The sequence below is a fragment of the Ornithorhynchus anatinus genome, chromosome 13 (genome assembly GCF_004115215.2).
Source record: "Ornithorhynchus anatinus isolate Pmale09 chromosome 13, mOrnAna1.pri.v4, whole genome shotgun sequence".
Taxonomy (NCBI): Eukaryota; Metazoa; Chordata; class Mammalia; order Monotremata; family Ornithorhynchidae; genus Ornithorhynchus; species Ornithorhynchus anatinus.
The window spans coordinates 14561181-14583314 of NC_041740.1; the positions used below are offsets into that span (position 1 = coordinate 14561181).

Sequence of the window (22134 nt, forward strand, 5' to 3'; positions counted from 1 at the left end):
AAATGGTATTTGTTAAGCACTTATCAGATAGCAGATACTATACTAAGCACTGGGATAGATTCAGGGTAATCAGTTTGGACAGTCCATGTCCCACATGGGGTTCACAACTTTAATATTACTTTTACAAATGGGGTAACTGAGGCATGACTTGCCCAAGGTCACAGAGCAGGCAAGTGGGAGAACGGGATCAGAACTCAAGTCCTTCCACCCTGACGTCCCTGCTGCAGAAAAGCAGATTCTGCCAGCATCCCTCCTCTCATGTGAAAGTTCATTAGTCCTCTTTTCTATTTGAAAACTACCACAGCCTCCTAGTTTGCTCAACAGAAACGTACATAAAGGCACAGATCACCTCCTCACCCCACCCAGCCTACTCCACTCAATTACTCTAATGAATTGACAGTAGCACTAGTCAAAGGTGAAAGCTATAGGTGGCATAGTTTGCTCTCAGGAGAAGCCAGCTCTACAGAAAAATTTCAACACGCGGGTCAATCACAAAATTTACTTATATTATCTGTGATCCGACTGAAAAGAAACACTCCAGCTCCAAGCAGTTTTCTACCTAAAAATACAAGTAGTAATAAGTACAAGTAAAAGCTCCTAGAGCTTTTTATTTTTCCTAAGCACTTTGGACATTCATTATCAGATTTCAAACTAACATCCCTGTGAATTCAGGAGAGGCAAGTTTTTTTTTCCACTTTGCAGCTAAGGATACTGAGACACATAGCCATGAAGTGTCTTCCTAGAGGTCACATAGCAGATCAGGAGCAGAATCACTAAACCATACTGCTTGTTTAATGAGAATGTGCAACCTGCACAACTGACTCCCACCCTAAAATGAGTCAATTTTCTTCTCTTTTGCCCACTACTCTTTCCTCCCAGGGGGCTTTCAAGTCTACATCCACACTGTGGGCCCCACTTGATGTATTCTTAGTCAATAAAAGTAATGAATTGAAATCCTGAAGCTAATCTTTGAATTTGGCGGCACAAACAAAAATTTTAAAACATGGAAGTGCGCCAATGCAGCCTGCATAGCTTATGTCAGTGTCAAGACATCTTGAGGATAAAAACATTATCTTTCGGGACAAACTGAGGGAAACGGCCTCTTGCACGCTGCCCATGACAAAAGTGTGCTTGGATGCATTTCATCCTAAGTCCCTGAAGCAAGAAGGCCCTTACCCTATCCAGAGTAGCAATTAGTTGAAGCAATTAGTTCAATGCATTTCCAAGTGCAGTCAGTCATCGGACACGCTTTCCTTGTTGAGGAAACCTTACCTTCTTTTTGTATGACTGCTCGGTCTCTAGGAGCAGGGAGCTTCGTTCAGTGACCGACACTTTGCCATACTCCTGTTTTTTGTTAAGTCTGTTTTTCCAGTCTTCTTCCCCACTCTTCTTTAGGAGTGCCAATCTAAGGGGAAAAACAGGTGCATGGTTTCAGAAAGACTGTGTTCAAAATGCCAACCACTGAAAACCCAGCATTAAACTCTGAACAGCATTTCAGAGATGCTGGGTTCAAAATGATGTGTCTCCTAGGAGCTACTTTAACAGTTTAAAAAGTCACAAGGCTACTCTGGCTCCTACCTCATACTACTCTTCAATCTTTAAATGCTCATAGTACATGGCCCATGATTAGGCCAGTCAGAAAGACCCAGACTAACCCCAAAGACTACAAGCTTCGAAAACAGAGTCAATCCTTAACAACATTTATAAAAACAATTGGTATTACTTTTTCTCCCTTTTTCATAATTTTTCTTTTTACCTTGAGGAGGCCGCTATATGGATTGAGAGCATAAGCAGTACATATGAAATGGGCTTTTGGAGAGGAAGCAGAAAAACCAAAAGCAAACCAGCATCAATGATGCAGAGGGAACAACCAAGCCTGGAGGAGAAGGTTGTGAGAGACTATTCTCCTTTCAGCTCTGGGTGAAGTGGCCAGAATCCTAGAGAGTGACTATCCTGGTAGAGTGACCACTGGCTCTCCAAGGAAACTTGAGGGAGAGTCTGGCAAAAGAACAGCTAGCACTTCCCTCTTACACTGCACTCTCTGAAGACCATGGAGTCAGTGGCCAGCACAGGATTGAGACTGACCCAATTGCATTTTTTTTTAATAGTATTTGTTAAGCGCCTATGTGCCAGGCACTGTTCTAAGCGCAAGAGTAGATACAAACTGATCAATTTGGATGTAGTCCATGTCCCAAATAATAATAATAATAATAATGTTGGTATTTGTTAAGCGCTTACTATGTGCAGAGCACTGTTCTAAGCACTGGGTTAGACACAGGGGAATCAGGTTGACCCACGTGGGGCTCACGGTCTTAATCCCCATTTTACAGATGAGGTAACTGAGGCACAGAGAAGTAAAGTGACTTGCCCCAGGTCACATAGCAGATAAGTGGCAGAGGCAGGATTCTGACTTCCAGGTCTGTTCCATATCCACTAGGCTATGCTGCTTCCCACTTCTGAATGTGCGACCAGTAAAAACACAAAGCTAAACTTTGCACAAGAAATCTCTAGGAGGCTGAGCAGATACTTAATTTTTTCCCTTGTTCCCTGGGATAGGAGCAGGGAGGAAGAAGCTTGCAGAGCGTTTGGGAGAGGAGAAGAAACTCTTTGTTGACCCCCTATGACTGGCTCATGCAGTGTCTCCTGGACAGTGAAGAACAGGGGCAGAACCACCTCGGGTTCTGCTTCTCTAAGCCCCTGAATTCATATTTTACTGCTGGGGCTTTGGATTGCCTCTAAGCACCAAATGTCTTCCTTTCTATTGATGCCCACAACTTGACTACCCTCTTATCCCCCTCAATACTGTCCTTTTAAATCTTCCACTTCCTGCAGATATTCCAGTCAAGCACTTGACAAATATCACAATAATTATCCTCAGAGAATCCACATTTGCACTGTTCCAGGCTCCCTCTAGGGAACAGGAGGGAGAGTGCAAAACAAGAATCCAATTAACAGAGGCTGCAAAGTGACCCACTTTCACGGCACCAGCAGCTGGCACACAGTCTCGGGAATGTGAGAGCCATGGCCCCCATGAGCTGATCGATGAAGAGAAATGTCAATTGCTAGCCTGGGGGTGGGATTTCTCTCAGTCAGAAGACATTTGTCTCCTAAGAGCAGCTGTTTCTAGGATAAGATCCCTTTAGATAATCCCAATGTCCCACACTGGTACCAGCCACCTGATACTGTTACTCCATGGAAATAATTTAGGATGAGCAGAGGAGCTAAAGGAACGGGCCCTCATCCCCATGCATATGAGGTCATTTAAAACCATAGTCAGAGCCTCATTAGGCCCTCAGAAATCAGGCTGTGAAAGGGCACTCTTCTCTTGGCCCCACTGAGGAAACATCTTTTCCCAGAAGTAAGTTTGGGGCTGGGGGAGCCTTCTTCAGACTCCTTGACCTTCTGCACACCAGCAGTCAATCAGGTCACAGCCCAACCAAAGAAAAGAGTGTCAGATTGCTAGGAGTCCCCTTCTCCTCAGACCCAGCCTGAGAAGATGAAGTCATACAGTTAAGTCTCATGAGCTCACTACTTGGCCTACACCCACCTGCCCTCCACAAACTGTTCAAAAGAGAATAAGGATGGGTAAACACGAGGCACAAACGAATGCCCTCACCAATTCACACAACTGTTCTTTTTTAAACAACACCAATTTTCTTTAGGGGGTTAATTAGTAGAGATGCTAAAATAGAATTTGTGACTTTTTGGAGACCTTTAAAGCTAGCTAGCTGCTTACAACTGAGAACACCTGGGTATGCCAAAGTTTTCTTCCATATTCTCAAAAGTCTTGGAAAAGGGAGTTGAAACCTCTCTCTCTCCTAAGCTCCACAGGAGTACATCCCTAAAGACCTTCTGCCTTGAGAGCTGGCATTCAGATACAGCTGTTAGTGCCCCTGGCTGACAGTTTCTAAATTAGTTGCTATGTACAAAGATAGGTTAAGGCTTAACTGGCCAAATCTACTTTTAGGTGCTGGAGGTGAAAAGCAGCAGGTAATGTTTTTTAAGTTGAGAATTTGATCAATTTGTTCAGAACACTTTACCAAGCACTAGAAGCATACAACAGAATAGGCAGATGTGACTCCTGACCTCAAGGAGCTTAGAATCTAGTTGGGGAGATAGGCCCTAAAAGAAATCACAGGCTGGGAGCTTTCCAATGAGAGCGGGGAATGCTAATTTGCAGGTGTGCTACTAAACCAAAATGAGTTGTATTTTACTCCGAAGGCTCAAAGGGCCAAATATCCTCTCCTCAGCTGGCAAAATCCAAAGAGTTGGAGCTGAATGAAGATCTGTGTCTGCAGGCAACCCCTACCAGATCACAGTTTTGTTTTTTTTTAATGCTATTTGTTAAGCACTTATTTTGTGCCAAGCACTGTACTATGTAATGGGGTAGATTCAAATTAATTAGGTTGGATACAGTCCCTGTCCCACATCAGGCACACAGTCTTAATTCCCATTTTACAGTTGAGGTAGCCGAGGTAGAATCAATCATATTTTCTGAGCACTTACTGTGTGCAGGGCACTATACTAAGCACTTGGGAGCATACAACACAACAACAGATATACTCTCTACTCACAATGAGCACAGAGAAGTTAAGTGACTTGTCCAAGGTCACACAGCAGACAAGTAGAGGAGCCAGGATTAGAACTCGAGTCCTTTTGACTCCCAGGCATGCGCTCTACCTATTAGGCTACTTCTCTAACCCATTCTCTAATAAAGTCTAACCCACCACTGCCAGATCCACTAGGGCAGAAGGCCACAAATCTATCTCAAATCTATCTCAATCAATTTCCCCCAACCGTGTTCTCCTTGAAGAGGGTGCTTCTATTCACACTGCCCTGCCGCTAGCGGAAGCTGATCAGCTCAACTTACTGTCACCTCCCTCTGTCTTCTGTGCACTCCGTCCTTTGCAAAGGGGCTCATTTCCCATTTGAGCCCTGAAAAACATCATCACTGTTATAAATAGGATTTATGGATTAGGATTACTGGGTAAAGAACACTGTATTAGGCACTTGGACTCATACTATAGAAATGGAAGATATGGTCTCTGCCCTTTAGGAACTTATAATCATCAAGTGTGACGGGCATGGGGAGCCTGAAATTTGTTTCAAGGTGTAGCAGCAAAAAGGAACCAACATGATTGACAGGGCCAATGAAAAGTCCTGGATGGAGGGATGTGTTAAGTATCCAGGTCGGCTGAGCTCAGGTACAGAAGATGGAAATATTTCTAGCCATCAAACGATGAAATTACCTTGACCTCCCTTCACTGGCTATTTTTATCACTTCTATAGCTCTTGCTACTTAATTCTACCACAGAAGGAGGATAAAAAGGGAAACGGATCTGGAAAATGCTTAGCCTATTATTCTCCCTTAGCTATCACCTTTAAATATCCTTTGAATTCTACCTTCTTCTCTGAATAAAAGAAGGTTATAGTGTTGTTTGCCCCTCACCTGTAATCTTTCATAGCAGTTACATAAAATATATATGGGGATTTATAACACTTCTTCCAATTCACATATTTTTAGGGACAAGTATGCAAAACAAAACTGCAAATTCAACATGTAATCAACTGTGAATGACAAAATGGAAGAGACCAATATTTCTGATGTGCAACTTCCCAAACACATTTTGCCCTGAAACACAAAAAAGTCATCAGAACTCCAACACATATATATTGCTATGATTCTGATTCCTATGATTTCTAGCTTTTTCTGGGTGTTTCTGGAATTTCCTAGATCAGATGCTCTTTCTTCCCTGGTCTCACCCCCATCTACGTGCTAGATCTGCCACTGTAAAACAACGTTGTAAGACAGAAGAGTACATTTCCAACCATATTTAGATACGGAACTTTATATAGTTTTTGCTGTTTAGATCAGGAATTTATCTCCCTCCAAAGTGGTTCTTAAGCTAAATTCACTAAAACTTCCCATTATTTAAAAAAAAAAATCATAAAATCACATTACCTTTCTTTAATAGACATTGTTTTGCTAGATGCATCAAGGATGTCCTCTGTTATTTGTAGTTTGTTTTCCTCAGCTGAAAATAGTGCACCAGTGTTTTTATAGGGTTTTTCCTCTAATTGTTCCGAACCCTCCTGCTGTCTACAGGATGCCCCAGTTGTAGTTTGAGAAACAGTCTTTGTGGCTGCAGTGCCAAAGCACTCAAGAGGAGCGTCAGCAAGCTCTGTGGATTGAGAAGAAAAGTGCAGCGTTAGCAGTGATCTCCTCGTCAAGCATTCTTAGACATTAACCCTGAAACACAAGTCATGGTCTTGGAATCCACATCGGTCGTGTGTCACATAATCACCCACTCTTGCAAACTAAGAAGCACGTTAACTACATATCTAAAAGAAAAAGAGATTGCATAATCAGATTTTAGCAGGGAATAAAATACAGATGACCATTTTTTGTACTAATGTCTCATTCATCTGCAAAACCACTGCTCCTGATGCCATATGCTGGAAACAGGAAGTCAGTGGTTATATATTACAGCTGTAAAATGTTCTCTATACAGTAAGTGCTCAGTAAATATCATTGATTGATTGATTAGTGCTTAATGTGGGGTACCTACTGGTATTTTTCCCATTTTCTAAAAAGAGCATTAATTTTTGAGGTTTAAAACACAAACCACTCAAGATCCTTACACAATGCAACATCTGTGTTTGGCAGAAAGAAGAAAAGCTTACACTGCACAATTCATCCAAAAGAAAGGTCTGTGACTAGAAATGTGGGTTCAAGAACCTGATCAATTAATCAATGATGTTTACTGGGTACTTGCTCTGTACAGAACATAATACTAAAAGCTAGGGAGAGTAAACTGAGTAACTAGACAGGATCCACGCCTTCAAGGAGCTTTGTAAAGTACCTGATCTTTCTCTTGCCTACTTGCCACCTGAAAAATGGAAGCAGCTTCTGTCTAGGCATACTGTGAGGGCAGAGGAATGTTTAACACCTGCACATTTTCTTGAATGAAAATCAGAGGGACATCAACACGGATAAAATAGGAGAAGTGGTGTTATTAGAGGGGAAGTACTTCTAGTTTGAACCCTGTGAATACATCCAAATAAAAGAGAAAGAGTTCAGAGACAGAGAATCTTACTGATTTCAATTGGCCACAGAAACCAGGCTGGCTTTGTTTTCAATGCCTTTAACCACGGGGTAAACACCCGACATGGAGAGGAGGTAACAAAGCCAGCCAGTCTCTAGAACACCAGGGTGGGAGGGCAGCTGTTGCAGGTACCTCTTGGCAGCAGCTTGCTTTTCATCTCCAAGTCCACCTTCTCCTCCAAGGGCTGATCTTCTCTCACGTCTGGCTTTCCAAGACCGATGCTTCTGGAAATGGGAAATTCTTTCTGCTCTTCTGGGTAAAATGGAGCTGGTGGGTGAGACAACTCCCTGCTACCTTTCCTTGGGTAAACATATTTGGACCCTTTGTGAAGATCTCCCTCCCCCACTGCATCGAGGTAGGGCTCTGGGCTTTCTTCTTCCTCCAAGGATCTGTACTTTTTCCCAACCTGGTCATCCCGAGACCAGCCTCTCACAGTCTCTGTCTCCCCAGGATCCCCGCATGCCTTTTTGCTTTCAATTTCCTGCCCGGAGGGCTGCCATTCTTGGGGTTTCGGAGGGCCTCGGACCAAAGAAGAGTCTGCACTTTCTGTCAAAGAATGGAACCTGAAGTCAGAGGCCCTTGCATCCTCAGGAGCAATCTGCTTTGCCCGCAGATCCCCTGCGTACATCGGGGCCAGAGTGGATGCTTCCGTGGACACAGACGTGTTCACCACAGGTGAGAAAGGCATAAGTTTTCCGCTTTGCACCTAGACATGAAACACACAGAATGAAGAAAAAATCAATCAATGGTATTTATTCAGTCTGCTATTCAGCTCTTAGGAGGAGACAGTGGGAGAAAATCCCTGGTGCATGTTCTCGAGGAGTATTCAGGCTAATGATTTACATCTAATAATAACTGTGGCATTTGAAGGGCTTTCTACATGCCAAGCACTGATCTAGGTGTTGGGGAGAAGGTGGGTAAGTACAGGATAACAGCCCCTGCCCGAAACAGGGCCCAAGGTCTAGTGGAGAGGGAAAACAGGTATTTAATCCCAATTTTACAGGAGATAAAACTGAGACACAGAGAAGTTGTGACTTGCCCCCGGTCACACAGCAGACAAGTAGCAGAGCCAGGACTAAAATCCAGGTCCTTTTGACTCCCAGGCCTGTGCTCGATCCACTAGGCCTCCCTACTTCTCTTAGGCCACGCTGCTTTTCTACCCACCTGCTCCACTTCCCCGAGGGTGACCGGTTGAGTTTGGTACCGAGAGTTCATCCTCCTCTGTCTGATGTCCACCCTGCTTCGGGTAGAAATGGCTTTGGATACGGGCTGGGCCAGTTTGTTAAACAAGGCCATCTTCTCAGCCAGGCTGAGCATGGAGGAGTCGGGCTCTCCTGAGTCGTCAGCTGAGCCTCCAGCCTCCTTTGCCTGCTCCCTGGCTAAGGCCTTCTGGTGCGCAGAAGCCTGCAAACTGAGAACGGTGCAGGTTAAGTTTATACCCAGAAAAATAAAACCTACTTGTTTACAGCTTGATCACTGCCTGGATTTTTTTTCCATGTCTTTTACTGGTTACTAAAAAGCCTTATTGTCTCAAAGGGTGCTTCTATACAAAGTTAGGACTGCTATAGTCATCCAGCCATTCAGACAGAGCAGCAAATGATACAAGAGAAATGGGAGTGAGGATGCAGCAGAGAGCCAGGACAACAGTGTTAACAAATGGACAAAGGGGTGAGAGGTTTTCTTTTTTTTTCCCAAATTTCTATGGGTGACATAAAATTACTGAGTTTAAAAGTAAACCTATCCCTGAGGCCTGAGAAACCACATCTGGTCTTTAGAGGAAACACCTAAGGCTCAGCAGAAAACTGGACTAAAGAGAATATCACACGAGATGTCACCTGCAACTATATTTTTCTCGCTAATTTGTGCCATTGAGATAATTGTGCTGGATGAAAATTTTAAGACCTGGAAAAAAAACCCCAAACCAGCACAGTAGTATCCATGGTGCTGCATGTTTCACAGGAACTTAGATTTTCATCGGTGACTACAAATTGGAAAAATTTCAGGTTCCCCTCTCCCCTCCAACAAATCAATTCTTGGGATTCTGGAATTAGACGTAAATCCAAAAACCCTAGATAAGGTGAAAATGGAAGAGCTTTGCCAAAACCCAAATCTCCTCCATTCTCATCCTAAAATTTTCAGGGAAACTAAAAATCCCTCACACTTCTGTGACGGAGAAGGGGTCTAACACTCACCAGAACGTCACACCCACTGTGTATGTGTGTTTGTGTGTGTATGCGTGTGTTTCTGGCCTATGATACAGAGCCCATAACTCCCCTAATCTCCAAGTTGTTCCAGGCCTCAGGGTCTTCCCTGCATATGCCAAGGCCAGCAAAGGAAGCCCTTTAAGACTGACAGACTCTCTTCATTTCCCATTCCTTCTTAATGGGTTCTGGGACAGTGGCTGGCATCCTTGGAGGGTTTCCTGCCTCGGGGGCTCTGCAGCTTTTCTTCTCCCCTTGGTCATCTGACTTTTGTACAAACCCTGTGGCTACTGAAATTTTAAATCCCAAACCAACCACCTCTTATCTGTTCTGTATCCATATGTTGATTCCAAACGAGAGGAATACACTGCTATAACTATTCATTGCCAAAATCCCTAGGAATTGCAGCCTTTACTTTAACAGCATACACTAGAGACCTGATTTTATTTTTAACAATGACCAAGAAAGAGGTATCAGAGTTGCAACATGCAAGCTCATTAGCCACCACTCACCCACCCCCACCCCAATATTTAGGTCATTAATACGTATTAAAAATCCTGGTGATTAGATGGAGAATACACAATAGGCACAGTGGGCTCCTTGGTGAAAGAAGAAACCGCTACATAGGGTTAGAGAGATCTCAGGTCAAATGTTTTACCGCAAGCAAACACACTAGATGTTCTCTCATGCAACCCCGAGGTGAAGTTGTCGTTGCTTTGTGTTATGAAAAAACAAAATGCTATACAATCCCGGGACAACTCATGGCGCTGGCTCATTTTCAAAGGCATTCAAGAGTTGTAAAATGCAACTGGTGCCTAGGAGCTTCGCCCTCTGTCGCATGCAGATATTGCTCCCCAGTACCTGGTTGGATGCCAAGTGCTCTTAACTACAGTGGGACTAGGTATTCTTGCCATTACAGTGTGGGTGGTCACAGTATGTGAAGCAGGGATAGGTTCACTTTAGAAGGAATTGCCAAAGAAAGGAAAATTCACAAGGAGAGAGAAGGAAAAAAGCATTAAGGAAAGCAACAAATGTTTCAACTGTAGAAAAGACAATTCAAATAGTTTACAAACTTTGGCAAAACAACATCAGACTTGAAAGCAACTGGGATCGTATAGCCCAAGGGCTCGAAACTGCGTTGGCCTTTCACCAAAGAAAGGAACGACTTTTATACATTTCAGGGTGGGTGAGTTGGTCTCATCTGTTTTTAAGGAGCACTTTGAGAAAATACAGGAGGAAGGAGCAGAAAGTCTAAGAGCCATTCACTTGGGAAAATTGTCAATGTCTAAAGGACTCTTTCCTGAAATTTTAGGAAATGAGGAGATTTGAAAAGAAACATCAAACTTCTCTCCTTGCAGGAGATGAGACCAAGTTCCTTGAATAGTGACAAGTGACAACCACAAGATGATTGGTGTTAAAAACTAAACTCCCCGGCTCAAAAATGACTACTGTTTGGATACTACTTGCGGATCTCTTCCCAGCTACATTTGGAAAGGTACAGCAAGAGTATATCAGTTACTAAAAAATTAACTTGTCCCAAGTGCTTATTAACTTATTTATTCCCTCCTCAGGGCGTGCACACACACACACACACCACCACCATGAATGTCTGTGAATGGGTATATACACAATCATTTATTTGTTGAAAATATTTTGGTTTGTCTCTTCAGAGTATAAAACTCCTTGTGGGCAGGGAACCTGTTACTTCTTTATTCTGTACTTCCTGAGCTTCTAGTCCATTCATTCATTCAATAGTATTTATTGAGCGCTTACTATGTGCAGAGCACTGTACTAAGCACTTCCAATGTACAATTTGGCAACAGATAGTATACTGTATACAGTACTATATACTGTATACTACTGTATTCTGTATACAGAATGTATACACTCCAGTACACTGTAGTTTTCAATAAATGCTGCTGCTGCTACTAGTGGTTAGTGTGGCTGCTATTACCGTCACTGCGGCTACTGCTAGTACGAAGCAGAACCTTATTAGTTCTAAGTTTATCTTAGCTTTTCAAAACAGAAACGAAGGCCAAGGCCAACACGTGCTCGGGACGTACGTCACGGCAATGACCACTTCTTCAGTGGTGATAGGTTGGGTGTGGGATCGATCCTGCATTCGCCGCAGCCGCCGCTCCACTGCTGCATTCCTCGAGCGACCTTTAGGAACTGTTTTCTCATCGAATGATTTTTCCATTTCCTGGGGTCAGAAATAGCGCACATATTATTCTGAAAGAAGAAAAGTTGCTGGGGGTAGGGGTGGGGAGAAGGCACACATGGGAGGAGGGGAGGGAGGGAGGGAGATGACATATAGGATTCTGCTGACTTTCCATTGGAGGCCATCCATCTCGTTCCAGACAAAGGGGCATGCCGGGTAAACCAGCATCATGAAGAGTGAAAACACAGCTTCACTGCCTACCTCAAAACATGGTCTCGAGAATTTCTAAAATGATAGGGTGGTTACACAGACAAGAGTGGAGAAACTCTTAATTTCATGTAGTTGGTTCAAATGCATGAGTCATTCATTCAATAGTATTTATTGAGCGCTTACTGTGTGCAGAGCACTGTACTAAGTGCTTGAGTCATGACGGAAGTGCTCACTTCTAGGATCAGTGGACCTTGGCCTTTAGAACTAGGATTTCTGGAAAGATGACCCGGGACTCTTACCCTAAAAAGCAACCTTTTGGCAGCAACACTCAGCTTGGCCCGTTCATCCACCTTCTCTTCATCTGCAGAGATCAGTGAAATCAACATTCAGTTATTTTGGCTAGAAGAGGGTTTGACTGGTTCCAAATCTTAGGTGGTGAGCCCAATGAGGGACAGGGACTGTGTCTGATCTGGTTTTCTGTATCTACCCCATCATTCAACTGATCAATCAATGGTATTTACTGAGTGCCTGCTGTAAACAAGAGCTCTATACTAAGTGCTTGGGAGCATTCAATAAAATTAATAGGCATGCTGTCCCTAGAGGGGAGGCAGAACCTAAAATAAATTACAGGGAAGGAGGAAGCAGTGATGTACATAAATATATGTGATTTTTGTAATGATATTTAAGTGAATACTATGGGCCAGGCAGTGTTCTATGTGCTGAGATAGGTACAAAGTAAACAGGTTGGACATAGTCCCTGTCCCACGTGGGGCTCACAGTATTAATCCCCATTTTACTTTTGACATAACTGAGGCATAGAGAAGTTAAGTGACTTGCCCAAGGTCACACAGCAGACAAGTGGCAGAGCCAGGATTGGAAACCAGGTCCTTCTGACTCCCAGGTCCATGCTCTATCCACTAGACCATAATACTTCATTTGCTAGGGATGGGGGGCATAATCCAGTGTTTGGGGGGGGTCTTTTTTGGGTGGGGTAGGAGATATAGGGTAGGGAGATGAGAGGTCAATCAAAGAAGAAGGGCTTTGAAGGAGATGTAATTTTAGAAGGGTTTAGAAGTGGCCAGCCAGATGTAGAGAAGAGAGGGGAAGTCTGGGTACACAAGAAGCACTAGATAAAATATCTTTACTATCATTTTTCACAGAAGGAAATGGGAGAGTAGGGAAATGGAATCATCATGATGCAGCTGTGAATTCACTATCCAGATGAAGGGCTGCAGGTCTGTGGTTTTCTGAAACCCTTTATCAGTCCTTCATTAGCATTTTAAAGGGGATCAATTACAAGCCTTTAAAATTCAGACTTTTTTTAACTAGAAATGGAAGTTAAACAGTGTGAATATGTTCCCTGAGAGGTGCTAATGAGCTCCAAGTGTCAGACATGTCAGAGAACCTGTGAAGGGCAACAGTTCAGCAGTCATGACTAAAACTTGAAGGAGTTTTGGATACAGCAGGTTTGCAGGTATGCAACTAAGATATTCAAGGGGAAAGGCGTGCAGTGCACATTTCCCATTTTAGAGCACAAGTTCTGAGCCTGATTTGGAAGCTCTAACTCCAAAAACAAGCTTACTAATTCAGAAATAACTACTGGTAACATTTACACCCTTCAGGCAAGTCCACTCTGCTCCATGATAACTTAAAATCTGAGGCTTTTCCAGAGTGCCTTTATGTGTACTAGAGCATATTGCATAATTACTGTGATTTAAAGTTTTATGGAAGGAATTGCTCAGTGCATTATTCAGCTATTTTCCTTCTTCATTAAATGGGCCTTAGGACTAGAAAAACATGTGTTCTTCTCAGGTTCCTCTCAACAAGCTGCCAGGGTAGGATGTGTGTCAGACTGTGAGCTCCATGTGGAACACGGACTGTATCCGTCCTGATTAACTGTACCTTCCCCAGTGATCAGAACAGTGCTCAGTGCTTACCAAATACAAATATAAAAATAATAATAAAATGCTTTGGAATAAAAGAGTCCCACCTCACCCTCAACCCCACAGCACTTATGCACACCTCCATAAGTTATATATTATAAATTATTTATTTAGATTAATGCCTATTTCCCCCTCTAGACTGTAAGCTTGTTTTGGGCAGGGAATGTAATCTATCAACTCTACTACACTATACTCTCCCAAGTACTTAATGCAGTGCCCTGCACATAGTAAACACCCCATATGTAACATTGTTGTTGATGATGATGATGATGATGAGAGTGCCAGCCTCTCCAACTTGAAATCCATTTGCTAAAGCCCTAGGAAAAGCTGTGGCTTTTGTAGGAAACAGCTAACAGGCCTTATTCTTTCCCATGTTGACATGGGTAGTCACATTCATTTACCAAAAAGCTAAACCCCTCCACCCTCAGCGCAACATTGGCTAGAGAGAAGCAGGCAGAAGAACAGGGGAAAAGATACTTACCTTCCACAGCTGGCATTTCTGAATTCGGAGTGAACCTGGGGAAAAGGTGATTAAAAAAAATAAAATTAGGTGACGAGCCGAGGAAGCACATAAAAAACATCACTTTTCAGGGAAAGGAAAAACTGACTGCAAAACTCTCAAAAGTAACACTCCAGGACAACAGGTCTAGTGGTGACTCTCACTCATTTACAATGACCTTTGACCCAGCAGAGTAAGCAGTTCCAGGAGAACTGATCTCTTGGAACAAAATGAGAACCACGAACAGACCCTAAATGTCCTATTTAGGGCCAAAGCAATCATTTTTCAGCAGGGGGCTGAGAGTTTCATAAAAATTTAGTTTTAAACTGAGATATGCAAAATAAACAAGCATTCTATGAAGTGGAAAATAGTCATTAGCAAGAAAAGTGCAACAGCTACATGCCTAGTGAATATTTGATTTAGACTAACAGGAAAAAGTAGATAACACTTTTGGGGTTTTGGTTGAGTTTTTTTTTCTTTTCTTTTAAGAGCAATCGAGAGGGGGAAAAATATCCTGGCTACAATCCTGAAATCCTAAATAGGGTAGAAACTGCTTATTTTTGGAAGGTAGTCTATCAAACCACAGCCATCTTTCGACTTAATGCAATCTCAAATGAAACCATCGAAGGCTATTTCTGCAATACATAATGGGGGCATTTTTTATGACTTGGGTAACTTCAGCTACATCTTTTTATTTTATCTCTGCTTAATTTTAGAATCCACCAAAATAATGCCAGAAATGAATAACTGCGTGATGGATTTTATTTACCTATTCCTCCGGGCTGACAGACACACATGCCTACCTATCCGTTTCCTTTCGTTCGGCTGAAGTTATAGGTTGAGTTCTAAACCTCTCAGAAGTCTTTCTATTTTCACCAGGAGAAAAATAGCGTCTCGGTTTCCGGGACCCTTGTGCCTGTTCCGAATTGGCAGGCAATTTTGCCCTTGCAGTTGACCTCTCAACCCGGGATGGGCTTTAAACCATTGGACAGAAAGTGCATAGAAAAGAGAAAAGAGAGAGAAAGAATGAAGAGAACAGCCTGCACAGATTGAGGCATCGTGTCAACCCAGCGGTTGTGTTAACTCACTCAACATGCTCCTACCATGCAGAGAAACAGGGTGAAAACAACCCAGGTACTTGCGTCATAGATTTTCATTAGCAAGCTGAAGCAGAATATTAGGACTTGGACTACTTCTGGATACAGACCATCCACCCTTACAAACGTCGGTGAGCTAAGCTGTATGCTTCCACGCAGGGCGTAATGAGTGTTGAGACAGCGCAGTTTTGCCAAGGACGTGCAAGTGCCACGCTAAACATCATTTTGAAACATCACCTACAATTCAGATTTCTTGCTGGCATTGGCGGATTCCAGAAAGGCATTTCGCAGCTGGGCAACAGAGACCCTGGTGTCTACCACGCCAACCTCCCCGTTCAACCCATCTCCTTCCGCACTCTGAAACTCCGGCACGTGTTTGGAGGAGGCTGATTCCTTACTTTTGATTTCCTCTACCTTGGGGGAGCCAGTGTAGTCAGACAACGAGCGGTTTAGCAATCGGTGCTTCGTCGCAGGCACTTCCTGCGCCTGGTCTCTTGACCCGGTGGCCTTGGACATGGATCCGCTCTGAACATACATGACCGCCTCACTCCGTGCTAGCTTTTCAGGAGGCCGGTACTGAGGCAAGAGCTGCGACAGACACTCTGGGTCATTCTGAAGCTCTGTGCGGTGGGCCCTCTCCTGGCTCATGATGGCTGAGCTAATGGCTGGCTCGTCAAATTGGCCACTTCCACCAGGGTCTTCCCTCCACTTTGCTTGCCTGGGCGTCTCCAAAGGCGAAAGGGCTTTTCCGGCCCTCCCACGGGCTTCTTCTAAGAAGGGCTCTTCCTCTCGTTGAGGTTCATAAATCTGAAGGGTGGGAGCAGAGCTGGTCTCGACCTCTAGAGCATCAGTTGCGGGGTGTTGCATGGAGAAGCTGGTGGAAGCTGGAGCTATTGTCTTGCTCCCAGAGACATCTTCTAGGTCACCTGAGGCTACTCGAGTGGCAGAGTGAGCAAGGCCAGCTGGCTGAATGTAACCACGGATCGGCTGGCGGATGGAACTGCCCACCTGGCTGGTCACCCTAACAAAAGCGGACGTTTCTGACTGAAGAGGCACGTGATGGACTGGCACTGGCTGGTGGGGTCTTCTCTGAGTTACGGGGTCTGAGAGAAATTCAGGGCTGCGATGGGAACTCCCCTCTTTCACCAATTTCTCTCTAACTTTTACTCTTTAAGAAACAAAAACGGTTAAAGCTTTAAAGTGCAGTAACTTCTGAAGGGGATAAAGCATGCACTGAGGTTGAAGTCATTGCAAATTAATAATGTCATAATCATAATAATGTGCCAAGCACTGTATCAAGCACTGGGGTAGACGCAAGATAACTAGATCCCACATGGTGCTCACAGTCTAAGTAGGAAGGAAACGGGTAATGAAACCTTATTTTGCAGAGGAGGAAACTGAGGCACGGAGAAGTTAAGTGACTTGCCCAAGATTACACAGCAGGTTGGTGGCAGAACATGGATTAGTATCCAGGTACTCTGATTCCCAAGCCTGGGCTCTTTCCAATATGCCACACTGCTTCTCTAAGGATAAGGAGGTGACGGAGATAGGGGAATTCTCCTTGAAGATCTCTTGGTTAAACATAATGATGGCAAAAACACATTTCTCAGACAAAATTCTCTGCACCTTCCTCAGCTCATAATGGGGGAACCATTAACCCAAAGTACCGTGTTTCCAATATCACACAGATATAGCACACCTACTCTTCAAAAGAACTTCAAACTTTGCTCTCGGTTTTCCTGGAAAAGAAAAGGAGCTCTTTCACATCTGCCTCTAATTTTTCATATATCTTCATCCTACGCCTACTGGGGTACATTCATTTTCAAAGAAAATGCTTCAAAGACCCCCTCCTTTTATGGTAACGTAGAACAGTCTTATTACCCATGGGTAAATAAAAGTCTGCCACCAAAAAAACCCCCCAAAACCCAGGAACTGCTAAAGCATGGAAAAAGTCACATCCTGAAAGCTAATTTGGAATTTTGAGATAGCCATAAAGGTCATGGGGTAGATTTTACCCAGTGTTCAAGGCTGGCGCCAAATGGCAGTGCTGCACTGCACTGCGAAATAGAACACCAACTTGAGGAGTCCAAGGGCAGAAACTTATAAAGCAGAGGTAAAGAGAGCCCTCAGAAGTGATGGCTTGGGTTGGCGAGACACTAGCTTGGTTTTAGACCGCTATTCACTTGATGTTTGAGGAAAACAATCAAATTCAGGAAAGTAAACCAAATATCTTGGGGCGGGGGGAGGGGGTTATCAAAAGGCCTGTTTAGAATTTGCCAAGTTTGCTTTTTAAAATAAGTATTTCCCAGGCCCATTTAAATCGGCAGGAAAAAGCAGAACTGCCAGTGAAAGCAACGAACGCTACTTTGAGATCTCTATCCCAAAAGGGTTTCTTCAAGCATCAGATACCTGGACAGGAGACTAAAAACCTGTTGGGCCATTTTGGACTGTTGGGATATTTTAAACTATCCAAAAAACCAACCCAATCTGAGATGAGGCTGGTCAGCATGGATATTTTCACTAATCCTATGAACAACATCTTGTTACCAATGGCTCACAGGTTTTGTCTAACCAGGCTGAGGATCACTACTGATATATCATGGTTTTCATCGTGGGATAGAAAATGCCCATGATTATATGATGCTTCACATTTTAATGTTGAAAGTACACATGGAAGGCAGAGTATTCTGAAAGCCTCAGAAAAAAAATACTGCTTTTTTGGGTTTTTTTCTGAGAAAAGCCACTGAAGTAAAGTTTTCAGATTCATCACATTTGTGAATCGACAGGAAGGTGCAATGCAGGCAGAGTTCTCCCCCGGAATGTGGGAAGACAAATTGGTTGTGCTGTCAAACTGCAGTATGAGAACTCTATACATTGCTGCTTAGTCTTTCCTATGACATTCATTCTTTCTCCTCCTTCCTCATCTCCCTGCCCACACCCTTAAAAATGAAGCAATATAGACTTGCCTCTTTCTTACCCCCACCCTTTATTTGCTAGGAGAAGGCACTGTTTGGAATGAACCCTTGGTTGCAGGGTAAGAGGAGGAGAAAAATGGGCCAAGGAAAGACTACCCAAAAGGAAAAATGTGGTAGAAGTGAGCCATGATCAGGAGAAAAGCAATGACGGAGAGAATGTTAGCCTTGCTCTTTAGTCCCCCATTAGAATGCCAAACTATGTGAATTAGTTGTAAGTTGGGAAAGAGACTGGGAGAGGAGGAAAATGGGGAAACAGAGAAAAAAGGGGTGCAAGGAGGGAGGTGGAATGGTGGAAAGGGGAAGGAAAGGAGAAGACAGGAAAAGGCAAAGGAGCAGAACAGGAAGCAGGAAGAGGAAAGCAGATGATCTACAAATAATTTTCAGCAGCCATTTATCCAACACTCCATTTGCCAACACACTGTTGTGAAGAAAGAACTAGAAAGCCATGTTAAATGAGGGGAAAGACACAAGGGAAGGGCTGGTAAGGCAAAGGGTTTAAAGCAAGAACTCATCAGAAGCCAACCACACTGCTAGAGTTTGAGAGATACCTGGAAGGCCAGTTGATAAGTGAAGGTGTGTCCCCTTCCGAATCTCTCTGAAGAAACCATTCATGTTTGGGTTTTCCTGAACTACTATACACAGAAAATAAACCTTCAGATAACTTACTAATAAAATTTGAATGCAAATTCAGGTTAAAATGGAAACGAAAACCCATTTAATATTTTTTTTTAATTGCAGACTTCCTAAAATGCCAAAATGAAAATTGGCTGAATTTGCTCCAACCTGGATTATCAGAGCATGAGCAGATGAGCAACAGGTGGCACTTACCACACCAAATGTACAAATCTAAAAACTACCAAGTATTTCAGAAATCGCCAAGGGTTTTTTTTATGGTATTTGTTAAGTGCTTACAATGAGCCAGGCCAGGCACTGTACTAAGTGCTCAGATAGATATAAGTTAATCAGGTTGGACACAGTCTCTGTCCAACAGAGGGGTCACAGTTTTAATCCCCAATTTACAGATGAGGCAACTGAGGCACAGAGAAGTTAAGTGATTTATTCGAGGTCACCGAGCAGACAAGTGGAGGAGCCGAGATTAAAACCCAGGTCTATTTTCTCAAGTCACAATAGCACACACACATTCACACACACAAATGTTCATTCACTAAATATTCCTTTAGTCTAGGTTTTGGTACAGTGAGAAACTGTTTAACTCGGAGATAAACATACGATCTATCTCGGATATAAAGACGATCTAATTTCAGGCAACACTTTACTAAGATGCAGTCATGGAGTCAAGTCCTGAACTGCTGTCTTCATCAAGCCAGGAGAATAAACTGTGGAAAATGGAGGAGGTGCCTTCAAAGAGGTTGGTGTAATTAGCAGTTTAGTTCTCTCTTTGCAATGAATAGAGGCAGAAGTCACAGTCAAATCATTAAAATGATTCTTTGAAAGAGCTATGAGTCTGCCTTGCTCTATTTTAAATTTCAGTATGTCTGGCACTTAATTTTTCCTCTATATTACAGGCACAATAATGGGACCACACACTGCTAAGCAATCTGTTCTAGGTTTTTTTTTTCCCCTCCCTTTTCCAAAGCTTGAGTCAAGCTTTCTTATACCAAGAAGCTGAAAGTGATCAATTTTTAAATATTTATATTGGTAGAAAAGCCAAGTGCTAATTTTTGAATTCTGATTCAAAGCATGTCTTCTGGCTCCCAGAACAGGTTCAAAGCATGTCTTCTGGCTCCCAGAACAGGGGAATCAAAAGTCAGAACTGATCAGGCTTTGACCCCAGGGCCCAAAATTTGGGAACTATAATGGAAATTCCTGGTTGGAGTTTCTCCCAAAATGACAACCTTGATTTTAACAGCTTGGGACAGCTAAACTAACTTCTAGGATTGGATTTTTTTAAATCTATTAAGAAAAACCACAAAGATGCTGAATTGATTCTGGAGTTAGTGGGGCACTGATCCAGAGAGGCAGAAGTGAGTTTTCCAAAATGACCTTTAGACAGGCTAGACAAAAGAAATCAACTTGTACTAAAATGAAATATCCTAAATGGAGACTGGCATGGACATGGGGAGGCCACTGCCTTCAAATGCTATGAAAACCGAATTTGATCACTGACAACCAAAGTCCCCTCTGGGAATGCATGTTGAGGCCAAAAGAATAAGGGTGCTTTCTTCATATCAGGTCATAAGGTAGGATGGTGCCCTACTGTAATTTCTGTGTTTAAATGCTAATTTTCTGGAGAAAGAAATCAGAGGTTCAGAGTTGAAAGACAACCTCTCCTGTCCCATCAAAGCCTTATTGAAGGCCCAACTCCTCCAAGAGGCCTTCCCTAACTAAGCCTCCTATCCTCTTCTCCCACTCCCTTTGTGTCTGATTTACTCTGTTTATTCATTCCCCCTCCCAATCCCTCAGCACTATGCATATATCTGTAATTTACTTATTTATATTAATGTCTGTCTCTCCCTACAGGCTTGCAGGGAATGTGTCTGTTTATTGTTATATTGTGCTCTCCCAAGTGCTTAGTACGGTGCTCTGCACACAATAAGTTCTCAATATAATTGACTGACTGACAACCTGGGGTCCAAGCAAGGCACTGAGCCGTGGCCTGTTGGCCTCCTTCCCAGGTGTCTCTGGGGCCAATGCCTCTGCTTGAAGCCCCTGTCTTCCCACCCTCCAACTAATCAGGCCAGCCTCCCATGGGCCCCTGACTGGGACCAGGCTGAACACACTGGGCTGGGGTAGGGGCAGGACTCCAACCGGCATCTAGAGATGGGAGAGGAATGATTTTGTCAGGCTTTTGCCTTAGGACCTTAGCCATCCTTTAGGGCTTGTGGTTGTTCTGACTCTGACTCAGAGGATCTTTTGACTGCAGACATTGGCCGGTTTTGGGTTGTGAGGAATATACTGGGTGGAGCTTGGTTGTTCTCCAACTTTTCTCTGGTTTTATTTCTTAGGTGCCAAACAGGGCCAGGGTACCTGAGGACTAATAAGAATGACCGTGAAGTATTTGGAAAGAAGAAGGCACTCTATGACTGTCCAACAATGACACCAAGAATTAGCTAACTCACAGAAGCCAGTTGTGGGACTGTGTGTAGTGTGCACGCAAGACAATAATAACTGTGGTATTCATTAAGTGCTTACTATATGCCAAGCACTGTAGTAAGTGCCAGGCAGACACAAGATAATCAAGTTTCACATGGGGTACACAGAGTAAATAGGAGCGAGAACAGACACTGTATCCACATTATGAAGATGAGGGGACTGAGGCATAGAAGTTGAGTGACTTGCCTAAGATCAAACAGCAGTTAAGTGGCAGAGCCAGGATTAGAACCTGTACTCTTTCCACAAGAACCAGTCTCCACAAGTTCCTTAACTAGAACCACCACCTTCCTTTTGCTTTGTTAAAGGAAGTGGAAAAAAGTTTCCTTATCTGGGGAGGACTTCAAAGAGGACTTATTTGAGGCAATGCAGCTGAAAGATGGGCCATCTGGATCGAGTCCACTCTCGGAAAGGGAGTGAGCATGGGAGCAGAAAGAGAGGAGCACTGCAAAGTAAAAGCTAGGAAAGTTCATGATTACAATCCAACAGAATGTAAGTTCCTTTAGGGGAGGAATCATGCCTACCAACTCTACTGTACTGTACTCTCCCAAGTGTCTGGTTTAGCGATCGGTACACAGTAAGTCCTCAATAAATAATTATTATAATTACTATGTGGTATTAATTAAGCACTTGCAATGTGCCAAGCACTCTTCTAAGCACTGGGGTAGATACGAGGTAATCAGGTTGAACATAATCCCTGTCCCACATGGGGCTCACAGTTTTAATCCCCATTTTAAAGATGAGGCACAGAGAAGTTATGTGGCTTGCCCAAGGTCACGCAGCAGACTTGTGGCAGAGCTGGGATTAGAACCCACATTCTCTGACTCCCAG

The 22134-nt window shown here is 43.4% G+C and overlaps 1 protein-coding gene across 24 annotated transcripts in view; it reads right to left on the minus strand.

The window, feature by feature from the left end:
• SVIL (supervillin) overlaps positions 1-22134 on the minus strand; it is a 162053-nt gene that overhangs the window by 35962 nt on the left and 103957 nt on the right. For 10 of the 24 annotated variants that reach the window (XM_039913938.1, XM_029078297.2, XM_029078296.2 and 7 more), the window contains 11 exons: positions 18741-18824; positions 15459-16385; positions 14924-15094; positions 14103-14137; positions 11978-12039; positions 11371-11510; positions 10169-10264; positions 8271-8517; positions 7239-7812; positions 5963-6182; positions 1273-1405 (listed from right to left, as the gene is read on the minus strand). In XM_039913938.1, coding sequence (XP_039769872.1) covers positions 1273-1405; positions 5963-6182; positions 7239-7812; positions 8271-8517; positions 10169-10264; positions 11371-11510; positions 11978-12039; positions 14103-14137; positions 14924-15094; positions 15459-16385; positions 18741-18824 — 2689 coding nt within the window. The remainder of the gene's footprint in view (positions 1-1272; positions 1406-5962; positions 6183-7238; positions 7813-8270; positions 8518-10168; positions 10265-11370; positions 11511-11977; positions 12040-14102; positions 14138-14923; positions 15095-15458; positions 16386-18740; positions 18825-22134) is intronic. The other 14 variants (XM_029078291.1, XM_029078306.2, XM_029078295.1 and 11 more) reach the window with 9 other exon arrangements.